This window comes from Mauremys reevesii, linkage group 3 (assembly GCF_016161935.1).
Source record: "Mauremys reevesii isolate NIE-2019 linkage group 3, ASM1616193v1, whole genome shotgun sequence".
Lineage (NCBI taxonomy): Eukaryota > Metazoa > Chordata > Testudines > Geoemydidae > Mauremys > Mauremys reevesii.
In genome coordinates this window covers 36,403,864-36,424,311 of record NC_052625.1, presented here as the reverse complement: position 1 = coordinate 36,424,311, position 20,448 = coordinate 36,403,864, and the positions used below count along the sequence as shown (strand labels likewise).

Genomic DNA, 20,448 nt, shown 5'->3' with positions numbered 1-20,448 from the left:
CCCCCAGATGCAGCCCCAGCCTCAGCCCCCTGTCCGTGCCCCTCCCCTTCCCCTGGGAACCACAGCCCTGCTCCTGGCCCCAGCTCGGGGGGGGAAGGAAGGGGCACGACCGTGAAAAGTTTGAGGACCAGTGAGTTAGAAGGAGTTGCAGTGGAACATTATCAAGGGCTTTTCCCAGTAATTCCCCACAAAAAATGTCATTAGCAGAATCAAATCTATTTTTTTGTGTGCCGATGTCAAAAGTTAACTAGGTCATGTTTTCGCTCTACCAACGGACTACTGTAATTCTTGTCTAGCTGGGAACCCAGGGGAAATCATTCACCAGTTAAGACTCTTTCTAACATCAAGCATTTTATTGAAGTTTTATTAGAGGAAAGCACTTGGGGATATATGAATAATAAATACTAAAGGAACAGTGATTCCTCAGTTGACCTCTGCCTCAATCCTACAGTAAGAATCCAACAGTCACAGGAGCATAACTCCTGTGATTCTCAACTCAGGATCTGGTCCTTAATATGTAACTACCTGTATGCCTACACTGCGGCTGGGAAGTGTAATTCCCTGCTCAGGCAGATGTACATGCACTAACCTAGCTAGCACAATAAAAATAGCAGTGTGGCTGCAGCAGCATGAGCACCGGCTCCAGCTAGTCATGGGTTAGTCTGAGGTACATATTTGGGTTGCTAGATCAATTCGCTGCGGCCACACTACTATTTTTAGCGCACTAGCTTGACCAGAACTAGCAAGTGTATGTGTAGCCAAGTGGGACACGACACCTCCAGCTGCCGTGTAAACTTACCCTTACAGGGCACAGGGGACATTTATTTTCTTTTCACAATTATAAAAAAAAAGTTATACTTTTTATAATAGTAACCGTTTGGAATCTGGAAACAAGTTGGGGTTTTATTTCCTGACAATATGTACACATACTTTGGTTTTGCAGTAGAAAATAAATGCTGGGTACAGAGCTTCTAGTTTTTTGTTAGTTTTTTTGGGAGGGCTGAACCCCATCCACTTCAGAGGGGAATCGCCAGACAAGGAATGTTTATTACTGATCAGTAAGGCTATGATTTTGTCATGGATATTTTTAGTAAAAGTCACGGACCAGTCACGGGAAATAAAGAAAAAATCACAGACGCCATGACTTGTTCCTGACGTTTACTAAAAACAAAATGGGAAGAGAGTAGGGTCCAGCACAAGTGAATCTAATTTAACCATAAAAGAAAGTCTAGGAAGTACAATCAGATCTTTGGTTTGTGTGCTATTTAAAGTGTTTCTGGATTTTGCTGATTTATATTATCTGGGGAAGAAAAAAAGTTAATTTCAAGGGAAACAAAATCAATATCCATAGTACAGAGACAGGCGTCAACTCATTTTTTGTGCCTGAATAGGCCACTGAAAAAATGTAAAACACTGGAGGCAAACACAATGTAAATCTTCATTTGGTATAATAAAAATCTGAATTTTCAGTTTACAAACCTAATAGAAGCCATCATTATGTTTATAGCAAAATAATTTGGTTCTTACAGAATACGCTTAGACATTTCACAATTCAAAGAACTTTTCCATTTAACATCCACTTTGTGACCAGCCTTCTGAAAGCGAATCTGAATTAGCATGCTTTCAGTGCTTTCGTTCAGATTTTTATGACAGTAACCATTCAAAACAAACCGATGGTGCATGTCATTAATATTTTTCTTTTCTTAATATAAGGTATGGGAGGATTTCTTAAAACTTCTGTCTACTGGTGACTTGTAAAGAAGGTATTTTTCCTCTACTTTTATTCTGAACTGCCCCCTACATACTGGATCTGTATGAAGTTACTAACATTCTGAATTTACTGCATAGTATGACTAGATTATCTAAGGCCTAAATTTTTCAGAAGTGACCACTGATTTTTGATGCCTCGATTTTTGGGTGTCCAGCATGACACTTTAAAGAGACCTGATTTTTACAGGGTGGGTGCTCAGGACTTTCTGAAACTTTAAAAGAGCCTAATTTGTCACAAGTTGGGCATCCACAATCATTAGACACTTTTGAAAATGTAGGACTGAATTGCTATTTCGAGACTCACAAGTTTTCACAAGATCCCATCTTTACAAGACTTACTATTTTATTCCATAAATGCTATTCAACCAGCTTTTTTCAGATTCCATTCTGTGAATGAGAATCCTAGTTGTTAAAATAACCCTAGCTCATACACAGCATTTTTCATCAGTAGATTCCAAAGAGCCTTACAGAAGGAGGTCAGTAGCATTATCCCCATTTTATAGATGAGGAAACTGAGGCACAGAGAAGCGAAATGACTTGTTCAATATCACCCAGTAGCACAACTAGGAATAAAATCCAGATCTCCTGAATCCCAATCCAGTGCTCTAGCTCCTACTCCACAGGTATCAATTTTGTTATAATTCAGAAAATGGTACCAGGTCACATGCAGAGGCACTCTGACAGCTGAGATGTGTTCTTATGCCACTCGGAGGTTAGCACAAAGAATCGGGGGATATATTTGGCCCCCTTGTCCTCCAGGAATACTGATGGACTAATTCTTGCCTACATGACAACCTGAAGATCTCATCATCCACTATACTTCTGGGATTAACAAGATCTGCAAGAGCAAGGCTTGTAACACACAGTGAAATCCTGGCTCCAAGGAACTCAATGGGAATTGCAGTGGAGCCAGTTTGACCCATAGAGCTTATAAGCACCACAAAAGCTTTTTTAATGTTAAGGAATTTAATTTTAGAAAAACCTTCAGCTCTAAAGAAAGCTTCTGTAGGAAGAAAAGTTACTACATAGGCTTTAATCTACTAAATAGATATTATCTACTATACTATTTTAGGATCCAATCCAACTCCAACAGACTGGAACATACCTACTGTCCAGCAGACAATATCCTAGCTCCTAATGTCAGCAAAAATTCTAGAGAAAATACATACTACAAAGATTTAAAATGAGTATACTGTAAACAATCTATCTCTGATGTATTGATCTTTTGAAATTAGCAATAATAAGTTCTTAGTGGGGACTAGCCACATAGAAATTTTGAATTTTGAAACCCCACGTATCAAATTAATGTGAACAAAGGATCTTGAAGAGTTAGTTTGTTATTTTACCATTCAAAATAATATTTGTCCACCCCAATACAGCTGTATAGTTGGTGAACAGAGTTTGCTCAAAATTGGGGGGAAAAATTCCCTTGAGATGAGGCTAAGAATAAATATTTTTAACCCAAAAGAAGAACTGTTTAGAAAGTTATGGAGACATGAAAATATATTTATAACCAAAGTCACAAAGAAACCTTAATGGTCACTACTAGGTGACCATTATAATACATTTTCCCCCCTTGCTTCAATACTTCCTTATACATACATTCTATATACTCCCCTAACCATAAAGTCTCTAAGCTTTTTTTAAAATTAATGGGTGCAAATACATATATTAAATTCTGACAATGACACATCAATGCTCTGTTTTTTTAAATTTCAATTCGCAACAGTAGATATAAGTAGGGCCCGACCAAATTCACGGTCCATTTTGGTCAATTTCACGGTCATAGGATTTTTAAAATAGTAAATTTCATGATTTCGGCAACTTAAATCTGAAATGTCAAGGTGTTGTAATTGTAGGGTCCTCACCAAAAAGGGATTGTGGGGGAGGTTGCAGTACTGCTACTCATACTTCTGCACTGCTGCTTGCAGCAGCGCTGCCCTCAGAGCTGGGCAGCTGGAGAGCAGCGACTGCTGGCTGGGAGCCCAGCTCTGAAGACAGAGCCGCCGCCAGCAGTAATGCAGAAGTAAGGGTGGCGTGGTATGGTACTGTCACCCTTACTTCTGCATGGCTGCTGACAGCAGCGCTGCCTTCAGAGCTGGGTGCCCAACCAACAGCCGCCATTTTCCAACCACCCAGCTCTGAAGCAGCGCAGAAGTAAGGGTGGCAATACTGCGATTCCCGTGCAACTCCCTTTTGGGTCGGGACCCCCAATTTGAGAAACGCTGGTTTCCCCTGTGAAATCTGTATAGTATCGGGTAAAAGCACACAAAAGACCACATTTCATGGGGGGAGACCGGATTTCACAGTCCATGATGTGTTTTTCATGACTGAGAATTTGGTAGGGCCCCAGATATAAGAGCCATACAAAAACCTATGTTAAAAGAACTCTTTTACGGTTGTAAAGTCAAACCATGAAGTTGTCAACTGGACAAGTGCTGTATTGACTGACCATTGGGTAAGTAATACCTTATCAGACAGAAAAGGAATTTGTTAATAAGTATGGGCTCTAGATTGCATTTTATATTCTTCTTTGATCTGTAACCATATGCTTCCAATCCTTATAGGTGCTTCTATTTGGATTTTTATCTTAAGCTTTGTCAACTAGACTTCTATTTGGTTTTACTATAGACATGACTAAGGCTTGGTCTGCACTACAGATTTATGTTGGTATAACTATATCACATAAATCCACACCCATGAGCGATGCAGTTATACCAAACAAACTCCTGGTGTAGACAGTGCTATGTCAACAGGAGGGCTTCTCCTATCGACACAGCTACTGCCTCTTGATGAGGTGGATTACCTCATCAAGGTAAGCTCATCAAGAGCTACTTGATTACCTCATCAAGTAGCTCTCCCGTCGGCGTAAATGGGATCTTCAATCACTAAGCACTTGTCACGCGTATACAGATTCCAATCATTTAAATACCTGCAGGTTTTAGGACCATAATGTACGTACATGTAATATGCTGGGGCACCCTTAGGGGGTGAGGTGGAATATTTAGACAGTCCCTTACCCATTTTCCACTCACACAGGAGAGACTCACAAGGAAAGGGGAGGGAAGATGGGTTCACACACTCCTAGACCCAGGCAGCTTCCTCGCCGGACTATGCCAGGCTGAGTCAGCCCACCGTGGGTCGGATCTCCTAAAGATCCACTAGTTACTGGGCTAGCCCGGTAACAGCCACTCACACTGGTGTACACACACACACACCAAGGCCTCTTTTTCTTCCTTTTTTCAACCTTTTTATCTTTTTTTTTTTTTTTAAACCATGATGCATCTTTACCTGGTCGGATACATGGCGGTATGACAACCCCCTCTTGGGCGGTAAACCGACCACAATACCATGAGGCGGTATGAACCCCCCTCTTGAGGGTAAAAACCCTCAGCACCGGTGTATTCTAATGCATTTACCTATGCATTACCTTATGCATTACCTTATGCATTTCCTTGGCCAACTCAGCAGTTCCCAGTACTGCTATAAACTAACCTATGGGGGCTCTCCCCAATACCACTTTGCATCTGATCCTGCTGCACAGTCAATAAGTTCAGATGGCGTGAGCCCAACAGAGAGACAGACGTCCTCAGGGAAAATCCTCCTCCGATACCCCAATAGAGATTTCAAAAGGTCTCATACCTCTCATGTGGCGCCATGGGGTTCGAAGGGGAATGATCCGTAGTAGTTGTCTGTGGGTCCGTGGGTGTTGCCATCCCGGACGAGCCCCCAAATTGTCGAAGAAAAACTCAGTTCTCACTTTTTTGTTTGGATGCAGCAAAATCAAATACTTTATTATTTCTCCAGTAATTACCATGGAGGGAGAGAGTGCCATAGGACACAGGGTCCTGGACAGGTCTCTCAACTGGTAAACAATCACAGCAAGCCTTTATACCTTTTACAGACAATTTCTAGCAATAATACAGACAGTAAAAAGCAACAACAACATTTTGTTTATACATAGCAAAAAGGCTTATCTTATTTGTCTCAATCCTAAGAAAAGCAAGCCTGCATTTTGGTTAGTGATTGCAAGGTCATAATAACTTTCTACATAGTGCGAGGCGACAGGACAGGAACTATCTTTGCTCCTACAAGTCTTACGTCATTAAGGTTACAGTATGGCCTGACTCTTGCTAACTAACATTCATTAAGATCTCTTCAAATCCTTGTTAATTATTTACTGGCTTCCACACACTGCAACTGCACCACTGTAGCGCTGTATGTGTAGACAAGCCCTAAGTGCTGACAAGCCCTAAGTGCTGTGGGCTAAGAAGAGTGTTGAACTGAGGTGAAGCTAATGAACTGAGGACACTGCTTCCAGAGGCAGCAAATCTGCTTGCACTGCGAATGCCCAGCAGTCGAGGGACTCAAGTATAAGAAAGTGGAGTGTACAGACAGGTTGGAGAGGCCTATGCCCCAGGGCCAGAGCAGAACTCTGGGGCTAACTCTCTCCACTGATTTTGCCTCATTTAGGGAGCCTAAGGGCTGGGCTGTGCAAACTACTAGCCTGCAGAGGGAAAGAACAGGGCTTGTGAAACCTGGAATGGGGCACTGATATTGCCAACAGTCAGTTGTTTTGGGCAAGTTTCCACCCGTGAGCACAGACAAGGTTCTCTCATGCTGTAAGAAGTGGGAGTAATTAGCCCTGTACCCAAAAATGTCACAGTCCCTCTCTATTTACATCCTTAGTAAACATTCTCTTTCATCATATGAATCTTTATAGAATAAACAAATTATTTGGTTCCCTACATCAGGTCCATTGTATCATATTCCAGTCATGTTTGTAGCAAGCCTATATTCTTCACAAACAACACTGAAAAAGTTTTTCCATGACTACCTTACCTTGTCAAGTAGCTAATAAATAACATAATCAGAATAACAATGCAGTGATCTGCCACACTGCATCTATAATAAATCAGTCTACCTCTCTTATTGAAAAAAATCATTCTTCCATTACACAGTTCATTAGACAAACTTTGAACAATACTAGTTTTTAAAACAAACAAAACAAGCAGCACACTTGACAGGAATAAAAGAGCACTTTAACATTCCATTAAGGGTGCAGTTCTATCTTTCATGTGCACTCGAAACTCCCATTGACTTTGTGCTACTGGTATGAATTTCATAAAAGTGCTTCCCTTATCAAGAAATAAACAACACCCAAGATTGTTAGGAAATAATATTTATATCTTAGCCATTCCTCAAGAAAACTGCTTCCTTTATTACCACTCTAATCAGAACATAAAACTTGGTAACAAAGACTGTTCATAACATTTCCAAAGCCAATATATGTGCACTAAAAATAGATGGCAAACAGTTCACACCCATCACAGTACAAATCAGCTTTAAATATATACCATATGTAAAATTCATATTAAAAAAATAAAGTTTATGTGTAACAAAAGATTAATAGAAATCTTAAAAATTCCAACTACATGAGCAAGGTAAGAGGACCTATGATTTTCAAGATGTTCTAGGGAAGAAATGTTTATTTCAACCCTGCTACAAAACAGAAAAGAAATAGTAAATACCACCTTAACCTTGGTGTAAGTTGATAATTAACAAGAGGAGGTCATGCGTTCAGCATGCAAAGCCTTTTTAGGAGAGCACACATTTTTCTTTTGTATTGTTGTTGCTTTATAGTGTCTATAATGTGTGTCCTTAAGACACTTTTTCCTGTGAGGCCTACCTGAAATTAGCCAACTGAACCAAACAAATGGTCAATTAAAAAAAAATCTTCTTAATTATATCATGATGCACAAAACCTCACTGGGTCATAAAGTCCATTCATTGGTTACCCAATGAACCCTCTTTTGGTGCCCCATTATATCTAATGTAGTTTTTTCTGTTCCTCACGATAGGGAACCAAGATATTTCTGTTTTGGAATGTGCCTATCTCACCTTTGCAAGTCAATAGAAATAATAATGTTATATGTTGATTTTTTTTTATTTTAACATTCAAAGGCCAACAAATATTTACCTTCAGCAAGCATGTCTGGTACATCTGCTTGATATCTAGGTCCCACTCTGATTTCTCCTTTGTCTGCTAAAAGTGTTTTCAGTGATGGATCATATACCAGCGAATAAAAAAAAGTATCCTAAAAAGGAAAAGATATTTGCAATAATATTAATTCAACTGTTTCATTTTACTTTAAATCTACAAACTTCTTTCATTTAAAAATTACAAACACAAAAAAGAAACTCTACTCTTTCAATATCAAATTCACTTGTACTGACCTTTCGAGCTCCCTTTTAGGGTGCAAGACAGGCAAATAGAAAGCCTACAAAATATATTAATTTCCATTTTAGTGAATACAGATTTAAGTAAATTTAATATTGTCTCCCTGTTTAAATGGCTTATTCAGAGTCTCGTATAATGAATAAAAGTATTTGGAAGATATTTCATAAGAGTGTATGTACAACATTGAAGGTACAATGATCAGCTACTTATCCCCAAAATTTGGTATGTCTGATGGAATCTATTTTCTGAATTTTACTTTTTTCCCCTTTAATTAATTACCCTCTCATATAGATTTTTACAAATTACAACTAAGCCCAAAACACCATTAATTTTTGAATAAGACCTACACAAAAAAGCACTGGTGTGCCCTTTACCTCTGCTGACTGGAGTAGCAGCTAAGCAATATTTTTAGAGCCATGCTTACAAACCATTAATGGTGCTGGTACACAACTATGAAAATGAACTCATACTGATTTCAAACCAAAAAAGTGTTTGCCCAATATTAAAATAACTAAAACCATTGAAAAAGGCTTTTTATGTTCAAGGTTTTATAATAATATTTTAAGCTACTTTTTAAAAAAGCACCTAACACATCTGAATGAAGTATATATTTTAATTTTTATGTTCAGGTGACAATAACTATTTAGTTGACTATAATAATAGAGAGAGAGAAAATACAATGTATTAAATTACTTTAATCCATAATACTTATAAAATTAGGAGGTATTTTCACCAATCTCTAACAAGACATTCAATACTGAATTTTTTTTAATTGTATGCATTTACTAAAATCCTACTATAAATATCAGAAGATAAATATTGGGATCTATGGAGTCTAAGTAAACAAAAGATTTAGTGATGTGTGTTACCTCTTTATCAAGATATGACAACACAGATTCTGTCTCATTCAGAAGTGCAACACTGCATTTTCCCCTATACAAACAAAAAAGAGCTGGTAAATTTTTTTTAAAGCTAATAATTTTTTTAAGGTATATAGATATAGATATAAAAGGTACACAATTTTAAAGAAAATACATTTTACAGTTAAGGTTTCCGTTTTTAGTTTGAAAATATAGTAAAAATGTATATTGCCACATTTTTAAACAAAAATGAGTGTAAAAAGAACAAACTGAACAGTTTATGCTGATCTAAGCGCTCAAAAGTATATATAAGCAATAGTCTACAAGATGTGGGATCAAAGCTTTAGTGGAATGATAGAAGAGCAATGATAGAAAAACAAACCCCAAAGCGAACAGTAAATACAACGAAATAAACATAAATTCAAGAGAAATGCAAACACATAACAGACTAATTACTTTATATACAAAAGTGGAAAGGTGGGTTAACAGTTGAGGAAAATTAACAAAGGTAGGTAAAATTCATACTGTAACTCCACCAATTTTGTGAAGCACTTTGAAAGATTCATGTTTTCACAGGATTTGCTTAAAGCCAATTCAAAGTATGTTTGTTTGAACTTCATTTTATGATAAGTTATCAAATTCCAAGATTTTTCAGAGGGCTTCCTCTCTTACCATAAATCTAATTTGTATTTTAGTTACTAAATCCCTGCTCAATTCCAGAATAACTGCAGAAAACACACCAACAGCAAATAAATTCAGGTTTTTTTAAATAACGTATTCAAGTGTTTGATATATGCTCTGGTAACTTCAATTTTCCTACACAGCAAAGGGAAGCTAACAGGATGTAAATACACACACTAGGATCCATTAGCAAAATGCCAGCGATGTGCCGTTAACAACGGAATACTACAGGAACTTCCACCTGTTGCTGCTGCTGCTACTACATCATCTGTATCTCTAAGTACGGTACTACAAAAGAAAATGTTTACTGTGATGATACATAAATCAGCAAGCGCTTTCTAAAATTAGTTCTGAGTTACTCTCTTCATGCTTCCTCACCTTTTTGCAATACAATATTTCACACCAATTAATACCTACTAAGCTTATGAAGTAAAATATGTTCTATGGGTCAGCTAATAGGGGCCTATAAGATAGTGCTCAACTAGAAGCACCCACCATACACAGGCGCCAACTTTTTTCTGAGCTGGTGAGTGCTCACGCCTCTGGCCCCGCCCCGACTCCACCCCTCCATGCCCCTTCTGGACCCCTCCCCAAATCTCCACCCCCATCTCCTCCCCCAAGCACACCACGTTCCCCCTCTCCCTCACAGGTTTCCTATGCGAAACAGCTGTTTTGCGGCACAAGCGCTGGGAGGGAGAGAAGACCCGGCGGCAAGCTCAGGGAAGGAGGCAGAGGTGGAACAGAAGCAGGGGGGCGGGATGGGGAGCTGCTGGTGGGTGCAGAGCACCCACCAATTTTTCCTCATGGGTGCTCCAGCCCCGGAGCACCCACAGAGTCGGCGCCTATGCCACCACATTGAAGTTATCGTTGGAGGAACATTATATGATTGTTAGATTTGTGCAGGGGTTACCAGGAAACTGCTTCTCCAACACACACATACACACCTATTCCACCCTCAAAGACCAGTCTACATGAAACTTTATCTCCTAGTTTAAACAAGAATTATATCTAAAAATCTAAGCAAACAGAAAATTTTCTTCACATGCCATGATAAAAATATTAGTAAAGACCGAAATGATAGTACTCCCCTAATTCTTCCTAAGATTTCTGGTTTTTATTAGAACATGGTCCACAATGGATACGTCAGTACGTGAGGCTTTTTAAAATATGCTCTAACAGCATGAATAACACACAGAAACTGAGGTGCCTTGCCATATGCCCAGTAAGAAACCAAAACATTGCTTCCCCAAAAAAGGAACTCCTTGAGGGCTAAAAGGGAAGAGCTAATTGCATTAGCTTAAGGCTGTGGATGGAGCCTACAGTAATATAATAAAATAAAAAATGTAACAGAGCAGGGCACAGGGAAAGATTCACAACACAGAGCCTGGCAGAGAGACTACTCCAGTGCAGCCTTGAGTAGGAAGCACAAAGTAAACCTTCTCCAGAGCCAAATACTTCTTAGCTCAGCTCACCACCTCCCACAAGATATACACCCTTTCTCTCACACCCACAATATTCTTTAAATCTATTTTTTTAATAGCACTAGAAGCAGCTAACAAATATTTGGAGACTCTGTTCAGTTAAGCACCCAAAAGCTTGGATTCTTATGTGAACTCACTGAACCTTTGAGACCAATGAACAAAACTACAAACAAACAAACAAACAAACAAACAAACAGCATTTTTTTACTTTTCTGATTCCTTAAAACTTGCTTCTGAAATTTGAGGCCTATGCCTGTCCCCACATTTCAGCAGTTCGAAGTTATAGTTGATATAGAACATACTTTATTTTCCCCTTTAACACAAGACTATTAGGATGATGCATTCTGCACAAGGCTGAGAAGAAAACCTCACAACCCAGCTGCAAGTCTGTAGAAGAAAAGAATGGGGCAACCACTGAGACTGGATGATTTAATTAAACTCTCTATTATGGTTACATTTACGCTAACATTTAGTAACTGCAATGATTTCAAAAGGCACCAAAACCTAATTACTGATTTTTCCAATTAAGTTTGCATTGTGGTCTATCAAACCATACAGGGGTGTGTGGTTTCTCGCTCTGCCGCCACCACCACAGTCATTCTATAACAAACACAAGCTGATGTAACTGCTACAAATTGCTTTCAAAACTTCAAGCACATACATGACCTCAGACTCCAAAATGAAGTTTCTAGTCTCCATGGGTCTTATCCTGCTCCCACTGATTTTAAAGAGTGCAGCACCAGTCTCTATTATCAAGTCTACTTAACCTATTGCTGCAAGATGCTGAGTGCCTCCTACTGACTTCAGTGGATCAAGTTCCAAAGGGAACTGTACAGTATCTGTTGCTTGGTAATAGGTAAGACAGAGCAATTCAAATCCCAGATAATGGTATCAATTCATTTTAACTTCAAAATAAAACTTTACAAACACAGAACTGGAATTAAATGAAGAAACGAAGATAAGGCAAGAGACTCATTTAACCTAACTGTATTTTCCCATTTCTCTCCAATACTTCCAATATACCTTTAATTTGATCCAAATCTCAAATCTATTATGCATGTTAGTTTCCTCTGTTAACGACTAATTTGTCAAGTACAGAGGTTTCAAATGACAAATAAAATTAAAATGGAAATAATTACCTATAATCAGAAACATTTTACTTTTAAGAACAAGTTAGAAAGACAACTTGAATGCTTAAATTTATGGAGAACATTCCAAATACAGTGAGAAACTATGGGCAAAGTTTAATTGCTAATAAAAGCAGTATTGTCTGGCCAGTATTCAGATGTGAGGCTGTCTCCCTTCCACTATAATCTAGCTGTAATCCTTGACTATACAACTTCATCAGTTCGACTGATTTCAGTGGGAGGATCTGATTAAAACAAATAGCATGAGATGGCCCCTCTGTTTTAAGAAAACTTAATTTCAAGAAATATTTCAGCCTTGGAAGGCTTTGACCTATTTAATCAATATGGGACGTTCTCAGATTTGTTTTTAACACCAGAAGAATCAGGCAAATCTTGTTCTTATATGAAAAGAGAAGGAAGACTCTCTAGTCTCTCAAAAGATGTGCAAGTGAAACCTTCAGGCCCACTCTCAGTACTGGTGATGAAGTTGACTTTTATGCTGATTTACAATTTAATTTTCATGAAAACGAAGTTCTCTCTTAAGAACAGAAATGAGCATTAAGAACTAGTTAATATTCACACTGGTCATGGGTATAAAGTTTCTTAATTCACCTAAATGCACATCCAAGAAAAGCTACCATGAAACCAAAATCATAACCTAAGTATACCCCCAAATGGCAGAAACTATGCATCTGTAAAGCCTTTGAGGACCAAAAGAAGAACAGAGAGAAACACCACCACTCTAAGGGTATATACATTTTGAGTGCTTCTGTAGGTCACATATTATCACCTGTTTCCTATGAGCCACTGAAAAATTCTGTCCAAATTACTTTTAAAAATTAATTACATATGGACATACCAGTTGGATAATTTAAATGGTCAAACGTTTTATTACACTGATAGGATCCAGAGACTTTTTGCAAGCAATGTTTAGTACTACTGATGGTGGTACAAGCACTATTCTGATAGTAAGTGGGAACTATTTTAACCAAGAAAGACAGGTTGATAACTAATCAAAATACAGTAAAACGTACAGTTTACAAATATTTGGTGAAAATGTTCTACCACCATATTTCATCCTGATAAAAACATTCTATTCAAAAATGTTTTACTGATCTAGTAGGAAATTAATCACTACTTGAGTAGAAAATTTAATTTGCCATTATCTTGGTAACCATCTCTTAACTTGTTTCTTACAACAATCAATAATGTACTTTTGTCAAACATTCCACAAAAACCAATACATCCAGGAGACCATAGCTTTTTAAAATAAAAAATGCTTGACTTAAATGAAATCCACATTAATACCTCTTTTCTTTTAAAATCCCTTGTTTCAGAGCCCTTTACTTTTAAAACCATTTCTTCCTAGAAGGCTCCAGTCAAATCCTGTTTTATTACTCCTTACAAACTATTTTTTTTAAGTTGATGAATAAAACAGCCCATCGGATGTGAATCTTCTTTTAATGAGGATCTCGTGAAACAGCAGGTACATAAACAAAAATTACAGCAAGAAATTACAAAAGAAACAAAACAGTATCAATCAAATCATAAGAATGGAAAAGGCAGTCCTGTGTGCTGTACCCTTCCACATGAGCTTCCTAATACAATTTGGATATATTCTGGATAAGAACAACGTGAATTTAAAGATTTTCAGAGTTCATTGCCCCTTTTGGTCCAATAAAAATTGCATTCCCACCAAATCAATTAAACTTGTAATTTATCTGTCAGTTGGATACACATTATAAACCATATGCATGAATGAGAACACAGATTTCAATAGCAGTAAAACGTCCTATCCAGGTGAATTATAGATGAGAACTCAAATGCTGTTGTGTTCACCGAATTCAAGATCCTCCACATTGCTATGTGCAACGATTGAGCTAAATTCAATTGTAACAAGGTGGCAAAGTTTCATTGTCAGTATATATTGGGACCCTGCCTGGGAATGATGACTGATTGTTGCTGATTTACCAAGACAACCCCACTCTGGACATAAGGGAAATTGCAGTGGGTCTCTAAGCTGAAGGAACCAGATTCTAGGATTGAAAGGTAATGGGAGGAAACCTTAGGAAGGGCCTTGTTTGATGAAGAAACTTAGTTTGAGCTTTCTGTTTGATACTGTTATTTCAACTGCCAACAAAAGGATGAGGGGTGAGGAGTTGGGGCACTAATCCAGCATGTCTGCATTCTGTGCCCCGTCAACACTTAAAATTTATACTGGTATAACTGTGTCAATCAGGGGAAAAAATGCTATCCCCTTCCCCACAGCAATATAGGTATGCCAACAAAACCCCAGTGTAGGGGCAGCTATGCCAACAGAAGGTGGGTTCTGTGCACATAGCTAATGTCATTCAGAGAGGCTGTGTTCCTATACCAGCAGAAAAGGCAGTTACCTGTTCCATAACTGGTGTTCTTCGAGATGTGTTGCTCATGTGCATTCCACATTAGGTGCGTGTGCTCGCCACATGCACCGGTGCCACAAGTTTTTCCCTCAGCAGTATCCATAGGAGAACGGCTCTGGCGCCCTCTGGAGTGGTGCCCGCATGGCACGGTATAAGGGGCACTACCGGCTCCCCCCATCCTCAGTTCCTTCCTGCCAGAAATTCTGACAGTGGGGAAGGAGGGCTGGTTGTGGAATGGACATGAGCAACACATCTCGAAGAATACCGTTGGAACAGGTAACTGTCTTTTCTTCTTCGAGTGCTTGCTCATGTCCATTCCACATTAGGTGACTTCCAGCAGTTCCTGTGGAAGTGGATAGGAGTTCACAACTGCGCAGATTGTAATACAGCTCTGCCAAACCCAGCATCGTCTCTGGCCTGCTGAGTGACAGCATCATGAGATGTGAACGTGTGGACCGAGGACCACGTCACGGCTCGACAGGTGTCCTGGATCGGGGTGTGTGCCAGGAAAACCACCAAAGATGCCTGCGCTCTAGTCCAATGGGCCCTGATGATTGGCAGCCGTGGGACCTTTGCTAGCTCATAACAGGTCTTTATGCAAGAGGTTATCCAGTTGGAAATCCTCTGCAAAGAAACCAGAAGGCCCTTCATCCTATCCACCATAGTGATGAAGAGCTGGGTCAATTTACGGAAAGGCTTGGTATGTTCCAAGTAAAAAGCCAAGGCCCTCCGGACGTTCAGCATGTGCAGATGCCTCTCCTCAGCAGTCTTGTGCGGCTTGTGAAAGAACACTGGCAGGAATATGTCCTGACTCATGTGGAAGGAAGATACCACTTTCGGCAGGAAGGCTGGGTGGGGCCGCAGCTGAACCGTGTCCCTATAAAACACTGTGTAAGGCAGTTCTGAGGTCAAGGCCTTAATCTCCGAGACTCGTCTCACCGACATCACCGCCACCAGGAAAGCGACCTCCCAAGACAAGTAGGAAAGGGAGCAGGAGCCCAGCGGCTTGAAAGGCGGGCCGGTGAGCCTGGAGAGGACCAGGTTAAGGTCCCACTACGGGACAGGGGCCCATACCTCCACGTAAACCTCTCGAGGCCCCTCAGGAACCTGACAGTCATGTCATGAGAAAGGAGTGTCTGACCTTGGATTGGCTGGTGGAACATGGAGATGGCTGCAAGGTGCACTCTGATGGAAGAATATGCCAGACACCTAGTTCATGAGCTGCAGTAAGTAGTCCAAGATGGACTGCACTGAAGAATGCGAGGGAGAATTGCCACACTCTGACACCCAGTGAGAAAACCTCATTCACTTGGCCAGGTAAGTTAGTATTGTGGATGGCTTTCTACTTCCCAGGAGTACCTGGTGGAGCTCCTCCGAGCAGGTACACTTCTTCGGGTTCAACCACCGAGCATCCACGCTGAGAGGTGTAGAGAATAGAGGTTGGGGTGTAGGAGCTGACCGTGATCCTGTGACAGCAGGTCCAGACAGTAGGGAAGGGGCCAGGGAAGGGCCACTGCCATGTTCATGAGCGTGCCAAACCAGTGCTGGCAAGATCACGCAGGGGCGATCATGATAACCTGTGCCTTGTCCTTCTTGATCTTTACTAGGACCCGGCTGACCAGAGGGATCGGAGGGAACGCGTACATCAGACCCTTGGCCCACGACAGGAGGAAGACATCAGAGAGGGAGCCCTTGCTCAGGCTCTCCTGGAAGAAAAACCCATGGCACTTTCTGTCTTGCCTGGTGGCAAACAGATCTACTTGGAAAGTTCCCCATCTCTGGAAGATCATGCAGGGTGGAGAGACCACTCATGGTGAGAGGAGAAGTTCCTACTAAGATGATCTTCTGGGGCATTCCTGATGCCAGGAAGGTGACCAGTTTCCAGATGGATGCCGTGGCCGATGCAGAAGTCCCAAAGATGGAGAGCCTCTTGGCAGAGACCTAATGAGTGCGCTCCTCCTTGCCTGTTGATGTAGAGGCCATATTATCCATCAGGACTCTCACTACTTTGCCCGACAGGTGCGCCAGGAGGACCTCACAGGCCAGCCAGACCAAATGCTCCTTGGCATTTATGTGTAACGTTGTCTCCTCCGGGGTCCACATCCCCTGAATCTGAAGATGTCCTAGGTGCAGCCCCCAAAGAGGTCCTAAGTGTCCGACCCTAGCTCGGCAGATGGAGCGGGACTGTCAAACAGGACTCCTTCCAGGATCTTCTCAGGATCAGTCCACCAGTGCAGCAAGGTGAGAACCACCGGAGGAATGGTTACGATCTTTTCCAGGTGGTCCCTGGATTGGGAATAGGTCAACGCCAGCCAATGCTGCAGGGGCCTCATGCGAAGCCTGGCATGGCAGACCACCTATGTGCAAGCTGCCATGTGGCCTAGCAGGCGCAGGCACACCCTGGCCGTTGTTAGGAGAAATGCGGACACTCCCAGATGAGGTATATCAGGGCCTGAAACCTGTCTAATGGCAGGAACACTCTCACCCAGATCGAATCAAGCATGGCCCCGATTATCCTTTGAACTGGCACTAATATGGACTTTTTGTGGTTGACCAGTAGTCCCAAGGAGCGACACGTGACTTGTAGTACAGTGACATCGCGTTGCACCTGAGCCCTGGAGTTGCCTTTGACCAGGCAGTCGTCGAGGTACAGGTAAATCTGGATACCTTGATGCCTGAGGTAGGCCACGACTACTGCCATGCACTTGGTAAACACCGCTGGTGCTGTAGTCAGGCCAAATGGAAGGACCGCAAACTGGTAGTGGGCCGAACCAACCATAAAAAGGAGCAAGCGTCTGTGTCCCAGGAAGATCGCTACGTGAAAGTATGCGTCTTTCAGGTTGAGGGCACCATACCAATCTCCTGGATCCAGGGAGGGGATAATGGAGGCCAGGGAGGCCATGCGAAACTTTAGCTTCGTTAGGTATCTGTTGAGGTCTTGCAGGTCCAGGACGCAGACCACCCTTTGGGATCAGAAAATACCGGGAACAGAATGATGAGTGTGACCACATTTAGGTTATGTCTATACTAGAGAGCCTATGCTGACATATACCCTCCCCTCTCCTCCATTCCTCCTTCCCCCCCCACCCCCCGCAACGTATGCTGATAGAAGCAGGAGTTCTTCTTCGAGTGCTTGCTCATGTCCATTCCACATTAGGTGTGTGTGCTCGCCAAATGCACCAGTGCCAGAAGTTTTTCCCTCAGCAGTATCTGTAGAGGGGTGGCTCTGGGGCCCTCTGGAGTGGCGCCCACATGGTGTGGTATTAGGGGCGCCACCGGTTTCCCCACCCTCAGTTCCTTCTTGCCACCCGTGACGGTGCGCGTAATGTTTGCTGCTCTTAGTAGTGTTGCTTAGGCTTAATTTGTATGAACCAGAGTTCTTGTAAAGTTAGTGTATATGGTTAGTAGTTGAGTTATTTAGCCCTTAGCAGTAATTAGAGTTTTGTTAGTCCCAATGGGGACTTAGCTGGGGCACAGGCCTTTAAGCCCTGCGATCACTGCAAACAGCCCATGCGAGAGTCGCATAGTAGCTGTCTCCGGTGCCTCGGTGAAGGGCACATAAGTGTTGAATCTGCAAGTCCTTTAAACCTAGGACTAAGAAAGAGCGTGAGATCAGACTCAGAGCGCTCCTGATGGAGTCGGTGCTCACTCCGGCCCTGGAGGAAAGGTCCAACTCGGCACCCAGTACCGGTGTGTAGTGCCCCGCCGGCAATGAGCCAGCACTGATCCCCATCCATGGCCCCAGCCAAGAAGTCAAAGAAGGCCAATAGGGGATGGTCTCCTACTCTCTGCAAGGCTCTGTTTGTTGAGCAGACAGACAACAAATTACATGGGTTAAAGGACTCTTGACTCACCCTAAAAGCCCTGGGGCTCTATGTTCTGGGCCAATCCTACTCAATTTATTCATAAATGATCTGGAGAAAGGGGTAAACAGTGAGGTGCCAAAGTTTGCAGATGATACTAAACTGCTCAAGATAGTTAAAATCAAAGCAGACCGTGAAGAACTTCAAAAAGATCTCACAAAACTAAGTGATTGGGCAACAAAATGGCAAATGAAATTTAATTTAATGCACACTGGAAAAAATAACCCCAACTATATATACAATATGATGAGGGCCTAATTTAGCTACAACTTATCAGGAAAGAGATCTTGGAGTCATCGTGGATAGTTCTCTGAAGATGTCCACGTAGTGTGCAGCGGCAGTCAAAAAAGCAAACAGGATGTTAGGAATCATTAAAAAAGTGATAGAGACTAAGACGGAGAATATCTTATTGCCCTTATATAAATCCATGGTACGCCCACATCTTGAATACTGCATACAGATGTGGTCTCCTCGTCACAAAAAAGATATACTGGCATTAAAAAAAAGTTCAGAGAAGGGCAATTAAAATGATTAGGGGCTTGGAATGGGTTCCATATGAGGAAAGATTAAAGAGGCTAGGACTTTTCAGCTTGGAAAAGAGAAGACTAAGGAGGGATATGTTAGAGGAATATAAAATCAAGAGTGGGGTGGAGAAAGTGATTAAGGAAAAGTTATTTACTTGTTCCCATAATATAAGAACTAGGAGCCACCAAATGAAATTAATGGGCAGCAGGTTTAAAACACATAAAAAAATAAGTTCTTCTTCACACAGTGCACAGTCAACTTGTGGAACTCCTTGCCTGAGGAGGTTGTGAAGGCTAGGACTATAACAGGGTTTAAGAGAGAACTGGATACATTCATGGAGGTTAAGTCCATTAATGGCTATTAGCCAGGATGGGTAAGGAATCATGTCCCTAGCCTCTGTTTGTCAGAGGGTGGTGATGGATAGCAGGAGAGAGCTCATTTGATCATTATCTGTTAGGTTCTCTCCCTCTGGGGCACCTGGCATTGGCCACTTAAGTTCTTTGGCAATAATGCACTCTGAACTAGTCCTTATCCTTTTCAAACAGCCCTTCATTTATCAAAAGTGATTCCCAATCTGTGATCTGTAGAGATAGTTGTGTCTGCAGAGCACCCATAGGTCACATGATGCTGGATCAATAATTACAGTGAAACCAATGGCAAACAAGCTTATGCATCAATATTTCAAACCCAGTTTAAGGGGCTTGGGCTACTGTTTATTGTTGGAGACACATGCCAGAGACCATATTATAAATAATAGGGAGCTACAGATTGAAGGCATATTTGCATTTGGAGCACAAACCATTGTACAATTAAAATGTAAAAGCAAAGAGAAAAAAAATACATAGAATGCCCCAAACAGTTGCCAACTGTTCCCAACTGCCACAGGCTTGCCAAGTATTAAGATTTTTCTTAGCTAATGTAACAGAATCATTAGTGAACGCTACATTTTTAAATTTCAACTGACACTCAAAAGTGATGGTGGGATGATTTGCACTGTAATTGGTTTATATTTGGCTGGATAGTAATTAAAACAATAGTAGTTTATTCTGTAGCCTGAAACATCGTAGAACAAGCCTCTCACACTTGATGGTTGAATACTATTGGGATTTGTGTATCCACAGAAACTCAACAATTACTGTCTAGATATGCATATCAAAGCCAGGGTGCAAAATTGTGTAAGTGTGATCTATGTCTGGGGCCAAAATAAGATGAGTAAACGGGGGACTACCTAATTAATTTATTTTTGATGAAAAGAATTTTAAAAATAGAATGAACAGGGAATCAAATTATGTATGTCCAAATGAACTACTAAGTGCAAGTATCTGAGTATATGTATACAAGAATATATGGATTTTCCAGCTTTTCTCTCTCTCCAGCCTTCACTTTGAAAAATCAAAGGCTCAGTCTTATGTAGAACTTGTCTGGTTTCAGATTAGAAAATAGTCAAGAGGGGCATGATTCCAAAAAATCTCCATGTTACAGAAGGATACAGTAAAGA

At 41.0% G+C, this 20,448-nt stretch overlaps 1 protein-coding gene across 2 annotated transcripts in view; it reads right to left on the bottom strand.

The window, feature by feature from the left end:
* MTA3 (metastasis associated 1 family member 3) overlaps positions 1-20,448 on the bottom strand; it is a 192,234-nt gene that overhangs the window by 133,140 nt on the left and 38,646 nt on the right. For both annotated transcript variants that reach the window (XM_039532302.1, XM_039532301.1), the window contains 2 exons: positions 8,881-8,944; positions 7,751-7,868 (listed from right to left, as the gene is read on the bottom strand). In XM_039532302.1, the coding sequence (XP_039388236.1) occupies positions 7,751-7,868; positions 8,881-8,944 (182 nt within the window). The remainder of the gene's footprint in view (positions 1-7,750; positions 7,869-8,880; positions 8,945-20,448) is intronic.